The 7,033-nt window shown below is 63.9% G+C and overlaps 1 protein-coding gene across 1 annotated transcript; it reads left to right on the top strand.

The window, feature by feature from the left end:
- The first annotated feature begins 2,537 nt into the window (after positions 1-2,537).
- Positions 2,538-3,880, top strand: SFN (stratifin). Its single transcript, XM_083879644.1, has one exon. The coding sequence runs from the start codon at positions 2,688-2,690 to the stop codon at positions 3,426-3,428; it is 741 nt and encodes a 246-aa protein (XP_083735770.1). The 5' UTR covers positions 2,538-2,687; the 3' UTR covers positions 3,429-3,880.
- The last annotated feature ends 3,153 nt before the right edge of the window (positions 3,881-7,033 follow it).

Raw genomic sequence — 7,033 nt, 5'->3', positions numbered from 1 at the left:
GGAAGGGGCTCCAGCCCTGCAGCACCTCGAGCAGCCCCCCCTGGGCTGAGCCGAGCGGAGCAGCCAGGCCTGCCCCGGCCCTGTAGGAGTCACCGTCCGTCTATGCCTTTTACTTTTGTAACAAAATGAAAGTTTCTCCTATTTCCTGTACTCCGGTGTCTGGCTCTGCTCCGCCGCTGGAGGGAAGGGCTCCTCCTGCCTGGGCAGGCCCGAGCAGGAGCCAAGGGAAGCCACCGAGGGCTGGCAGAGCTTTGCCATCAGCCGTGGGGACGGGAGCCAGGAGCTTCCCAAACTGGGCTGTGGCACCGCCCGGGGCCGTCTCTGCGCCCTCCTGTGCCGGGGAAGGGCCCAGCCAGGCCGGGAAGGAGCACGGGGCAGCGCCCGCAGGAGCCGGGGCGCTCTGAGCACCCCTCGGAAAAATGTCCGCTGGTGTTTTTTGGGAGGCGGCAGCGGCCCCACAGCCAGGGGGAGCAGCAGGGCTGGGCAGGGTGGCCAGACGGGCTCTGAGCATCCTTCCAGTGCCGCTGGGAACAGCCACGGGCATCCTCCGCCTCCTGCCGGCCCGGCCCACGCCCGCCCTGGGCTCAGGGGCTGGGGACGGGCACCGGCCTGGGCAGCGTCCCCAGGACTGGGTTAACCGGGTGTCCCTCCCCGGGGTGGGCACAGAACCACAGAATGGTTTGGGATGCACCCCAAGGTGCTGCCCTCGGGCATTCGGGGCACCCAGGGGTGCTCTGTGGGGTGATGGTGCAGCCGAGCTCCCCCACAGCCCTGGGATGGGATCTGGGGCTCCGCCCTTCACCCACCGCTGCTTTTCCACAGAACCCGGAGCAGAGCGGCCCTGCAGCCGCCTCGCAGCCAAAATTTGGCAGCAGCTCCGCCCCTCTGGCCGGGGCTGCCACAGACACTGAGCCATCCCCACCCCAGGCCTGTCCTCGCTGGGGAAGGGGATCCCACCGGGCTCTCCCCGCGGTGAAAGAGCCCAAATGTGGGGCAGGATCATCCTGGTCAGGCTCCGAGTCCTTCTCCAGGCCTGGGCACTGCAGACCCCAAACCCAAATCATGGTTTTGCTGCCCGAAGGAGTGTGAGCTCAGATTAACCCCCCCAGGGCCCCCTGCCTGTGGTTTGCCAAGGGAGGGGGTGGGTTTGGGCAGGCTGGGCACATTGGGGTGACCCGTTGGCCCCAATCCCTCTGTGCCCCATGGAAGTTCTTGGAGGTCTCTGTGTGTTTGCCGGGCAGAGGGGGAAGGACAGGCCGCGCTCTCCCGCTCAGCCGCTCCTTTGGGAATCGCCTTTTCCCGGCTCCGCGGGCGGGAGCGGCTCCCCGGGATGGGCTCACCTGGGGAAGGAGCTCCAATTGCTGCGGGAGCCTCTCGGGGGGGCCGTGGGGGGCCCTGGGGAGGTGGTGGGGCTGGACACCCTCAGGCTGTGGGGTGACACCCCAAACCCCAGCCCGTGTCTCGGCCTGAACGGTCCTGAATCCCTTTCCAGGGTGCACAGGGGGTGATGTGAAGGCTGGGGGCGCTTTCCTGGGCTCGAAGTGGTCGGGAAAATCATCCTCCCGTCTTTCCTGCCTCCTCCATCCCAGCAGGCTCCGCTGGGGCGGCGCGGGGGATCCCGGCCGGGTGTTGGCAGGAGGAACAGAGGAACAGAGCAGCGACTGCGGCTCTTTGAAGGAATCACCAGGCCCCTTTTCCCTCGGCCCGGAGCCGCCGCCCCGCCCCGCCCTGCCCTTCCCGCACGCTCCCGCACGGAGATAAGGCCGGGCCGGGCCCGCGCCAGCGCCCGGCGTGTGCCAACAGGCTCCCGGTGAAACTCAGCGCAAGGCGCAGCTCAGATCCCTATCAGCCCTGCGCCGCCACCGCCGCCAGCCCGGAACAGCCTCACACCGAGCAAAAAGCTCAAACTGCTCCTTTCCAGCCAAACGCCCCCGGTGGGACGGGAAAGGCGGGGTTGGGGTCTCCCCTCGCCCCTCCCGCCGCGGGCTCTTTGGGGGTCCAGGGGGTCCCACCGTGGGCGGTTCAAAGGCCAGGGCTGAGCGTGCCCCGCTCTTTGGGCCGGTCCCTCCCGCCCGGGAGCGCAGCGGAGCCTCTGCCTCGCTTTCCCACCTGTGGGAATAAATACCTGCCCGTTGAGCCCTCGCAATTACTGCCGAGTCAATCACCATGTTAAAAACGACAGCGATATGACTTTTTCAGGGGGGAGGAACCCGTTTTTAGGAGCGGCCACACCCCGTGGCCCATTTCTCCGTGGGGGGAAGAGCCGAGCGCTGCCGTGTGTCCCCGTCCCCCCAAAGGACAGCGCCCGTCGCCCTCCCGAGCCTTCTCACAGCGGGATGGGCGTTTCCCGGGTGCCGGGGTGGGCGTTGGCTCTGGGGAGAGCCTCGGGGCACCCAGGGGTGCCGCACCCACGGGGAGGGCAGGGCGTTGGCCGCCCCCCTCGCCCCCTCCCCAGCCCCGCCGCCCGCGGGCGATGATTCACCGCCAGTTTCCTTTTAAGGCCGCGCTCGGCGGGGAGGAAGCAGAGGAGGAGGAGGAGGAGGAGGACACTCCTTGGACCTGGCTGGCTCCTCCTGCTCTCGCTCGAGGCTCCGACGCCCAGCCAAAAGCGAATCCCGGCGGCCGCGCTCGGCAGAGGCTCCGACGGCTCCCGCTGCTCGCCCAAGCGTCCGCCCCGCGCCCCAGCCATGGCAAGAAACCAGCAGGTGCAGAAGGCCAAGCTGGCCGAGCAGGCCGAGCGCTACGAGGACATGGCAGACTTCATGAAGGCGGTGGTGGAGCACGGGGACGAGCTGTCCAACGAGGAGCGCAACCTGCTCTCCGTGGCCTACAAGAACGTGGTGGGCTGCCAGCGCTCGGCCTGGAGGGTCATCTCCAGCATCGAGCACAAAACCGAGGAGGGCGACGACAAGGCGCAGGTGGTGAACGAGTACAGGGAGAAGGTGGAGCAGGAGCTGAACGCCGTCTGCAACAACGTGCTGGGCTTGCTGGACAAGTATCTCATCAAGAAGGACAGCGACACCGAGAGCAAGGTCTTCTACCTGAAGATGAAGGGTGACTACTTCCGATACCTGGCCGAGGTGGCCAGCGGGGACGACCGCCTGTCGACGATAGAGAAGGCGCAGGAGGCCTACCAAGAGGCCATGGACATCAGCAAAAAGGAGATGCAGCCCACGAACCCCATCCGCCTGGGGCTGGCCCTCAACTTCTCCGTGTTCCACTACGAGATCGCCAACGCCCCCGAGCAGGCCATCTCCCTGGCCAAGACCACCTTCGACGAGGCCATGGGCGACCTGCACACGCTCAGCGAAGACTCCTACAAGGACAGCACCCTCATCATGCAGCTGCTCAGGGACAACCTCACGCTATGGACAGCTGAGTGTGCGGGTGAAGACGGCGGCGAGGCTGGCGAAGAGCCCAAGAACTGAACGTCCCCTGCCGAGCTGGGGACCGGCCCCACCTGCCCCTGCTCCAGACCCTTCGGCATCTCCTCGTGGTTTTTTTTTTTTCGGTTGTATTTTTTTTTTCTTTTTTTGGCTGGTTTTTTTTTTTTTTGGTTGGTTTGGGGGGAAGAAGTCTCAGCTCCCCCCAGCCTGGATACCAGGAGTGGGGGTGGTTTTGGCAGGGACCCTCCCTCCCTCTCCCCTGTCCTCTGCTCTGGGAAGGGGGAAAAGAAGGAGAGGAGGGTGCCTCCATTCCTGAGAGCTGCCAGACCCCAACTATTTAACAGTTTTTGTGGGGAGGGAGTGTCCAGTCTGGCTTGTGCCAGCTCCAAACCCCCCATCCCAGAGGGCTGGAGCAGCGACAGGAGGAGGTGAGGGGCTGGGCCAGGGCGAGGGGGGGCCGGGCAGCCCCCCCATTCCGGGAGGGGGTTGCATGTTGCCGAAGCCTCTGTGCGTCTCCAATAAACCTTCTCCTGCACCTCTGCTCTCGTCTGCCTCGTCTCTCCCCGCTCACATGTCCGGGCAGCTCCAGGCACCTCCCATCCCATCCCAGCCCGGGGTGGGGGCACCGGCTCCCCCAGCACCGGCTGCTCCCGGGGCCCCCCAGCCCCCAGCAGGGTCCTGGGGTGTCCTGCAGCCCGTGGGAGGGCTCAGGGCTCTGTGCATCCATGAGATGAGGCTTTGGGCAGCCCCACGCAGGGCTGGCTGCTCCATGAGGATACAAACCCACAGTTCCCCAAAACCTGCCACTGACACCCCTGTGTGCGAGCCCAGGTCCTCCCCCACGGCTCCTCTAAGTCCAGAGAGGAATATGCACAAAAGCTGCCTGGGCAGCGACACGGGGACAGCCCTGGGGTGTCAGCGGGGTGGGGACATCCCTCTCGAGGTCCCGACGCGCTGGGACAGGTGAAAGCTCAGCAATTCTGGCCCTGGCACGAGGCCAAGGGTGCAGCTCACCCCCCTCCCCCCACCAGCGCGTTTCAACATGAAAAATAATTACAATAAAATACAGTCACGGCACCCTGGGCTATGAGCTCAGCAGAGCCAGCAGGGCCGGGCAGGAGCCGGCCTTTGATGGCAGCTCTGGGGTGCCGGGAGGAAACGCGCCTGACTCAGGACGTGCTGCCCCAGTTCAGGGGGACAGGGGGGACACACCAGGCCTGAGCCAAATCCCAGCCCAGGGAGTGCCAGCAACACCTGGGCTTTGGGGAAAGTGAGGCACGAGCAGGGCCATGACCCCTTTGGTGCAGGAATTGTGGAGTACCCAGGGAGAGAGGGGCTGGCCTGGGATGTAACGAGGTTTGCCAGGGCTCTGCTGTGGGAACCTGGGCTGCACAACCCAGAACCTGCTCAGCCTGGTTGGGACACCTGGAGCAGGTGAGGGAATGAACCCCTGTGAGCCCCCTGGCCCTCGCCCACCCCCCAGTCCCTCCCCAGCCCCATCACAACATCCCCTGGTGCTGCCTTGGCCCCCCAGGCTGGGGACTGCAGCTCCCTGGGGATCCCCAGAGGTGCCAGGGCTGGTCCTGGGGAGAGCCCACTGAGCGACCCCAAAGCTTGGCCTCCTCCTGGCCCCAAGCACTGCCAGCCTGGGAACAGCCCCAGACCTGCAATTACCCAACCCGGGGCAGCCGATGGGAAATAGGAGCCGAAGGCTCGCGCTGGCCCCGGCCCGGGACACCTGGACTGGATAAACTGGGGAGTTAAACTGGCAGGGCTGGAGCTGAGAGTGCTGCTGCCCAGCACGGGGTAACTGGGGGTGTCTGTCCATCCCTGGGGCTCGGGGCTCTCCCTGGCTGCCCAGGAGTTAACTGATTTCAACAGCTCCCGAAATTGCAGCGTGGCTGGGCCGTGTAGGAGGATGGTGCTCCCCGGCTCCCAGCCGGTCCGGCAGCTTTTCCAGCCTGGGAAGGAGGAGAGGCCCTGAATCCACAGGACACTCCCATGAGAGGGTTGTGCTGCTGGGGAGTTCTCTGGGGTCCCTCTGTCCCCCTGCTTTACACAGGATGGTGGAAAGACCAGGGAGACATCGGGACCTCGATCCCCATCCTGGCCCTTGTCCAGTGGCTGTGGAATGGTCTCCGCATCCCTGAAGGGGCATCCAGAAAAGCTCCCAAATAAATTAGTTTTAGTGTCTCAAACACCGTTGGAGCAGAGGGACTGGGTGCCCCAGGGGCAAGGAGTGTTCCCCACCAAGGAGGGTCCTGCCACAGCCCCCGTACAGGGACTGGTATCCATGGGGAAAGGCCACCAAAACGGGTCACTGAGGGGGAGCAGGGATGTTCTGCTGCCTGCAAAAGGCTCTGCCCATCCTGAGTGGGAGCTGCAGGACCCACAGCCCGGCCTGTCCTTGTCACCAGCTCTCCCAGCCTCCCCCCAGGGCTCTGTCCCCAGGGCTGGGGCTGGTCGGCTCCTGGCTGGGGCACCCCCAGTCTGGGCACCCAGACATGGGCTGTCCATCGCCCCTGGCCCGGGGCAGTGACTGCCAGGCTGGCACCAGCACCTGCTCTGGGGCTTTTGGTGTTTTTGAGGAGAGTTTTTATCCCCATTAGAAAGAATCACTTGATGGGGGAACTCAGCTTTTGAGCAGGAGTTCTGTGATGGAGCCAGAAATTCGGGCTGGAGCCCGAGAAGGAACCCAGGAAAGGCCAGTTCTGTGCCTTTGATTGATGCCCAGATCCCGCCGTGCCCCAAATGCCGCCCTGCTGGGTTCAGCCTCACGGTCAGGGGGGCTCAGCAGGTAGGACCAGCCGGGCAGAAATCCCCTCCCAGGGATGTGCCTCGGTTGGGGTGACTCATCCTGGCCCTTGGCCCCGGCCGATTGCTCAACAGCGACAGGAGCCAAAGTGTCACCTCCCTCAGGGAGCCGGAGTGTCCCCTCCCAGCCTGGGATGGGTGATGCAGAGCAGGCTGCCTCTCACCCCTGCATTTCACACCAGGGGCTCCAGCCTTCCCTGCCTCCTCCTCACCCTGAGCAGCCGCAGAATTGTCCCCTCTGGGTTGTGGGTCTCAGTTCAGCCCCTGATTCATCTGTAAGTAGTTCTGGTGCAAAACCGCTGCAGTTTGGGGGTGAAGCTCTCTGAGACCTCAGCATTTCTTGGCTGGAACACAGCAGAGGATCCGTGACCTGAGCTGAGCCATTTCCCTGCCAAGGCTGAGGCTGCAGATGTCCAGGGCGTTCAAATAAAACAAGCCAAAAAACCACAAAAGCTTTGATGGCTCTTGCGTAGCTCAGCCTGACCTGACCATACCCTTTTAAGCTCCCAAATCTCTCAAAGCCATGAAAAAGCCACTATAAAATTAATATTTTTATGATCCCGTCTCCCACCCCTTCACAGAAACTACAGAGCTCCAAAACGACCAGGACAAGGCCACGAGCCACAGGGTGAGGGTGGAATTTCAGCTCAGTTATGGTTAGATGAGCTTCCAGATTTTCAGCACTGAAATGCAGCTGCTGGGTTCCAGCCAGGAATACCCAGGGAAATTCCTGGGCTCTCAGGAAGAGCTGAGGCACTGGCAGCACACTGGGATTTGACTTTGATACCTGAAATCTGTTTCATTGGGAAGGGTCTGGGTAAAGCACAAGCAGC

This window comes from Zosterops lateralis (genome assembly GCF_965231275.1).
Source record: "Zosterops lateralis genome assembly, chromosome: 28".
Classification (NCBI taxonomy): Eukaryota; Metazoa; Chordata; class Aves; order Passeriformes; family Zosteropidae; genus Zosterops; species Zosterops lateralis.
The sequence above is the reverse complement of the archived record's forward strand: the minus strand, read 5'-3'. Positions and strand labels throughout refer to the sequence as shown.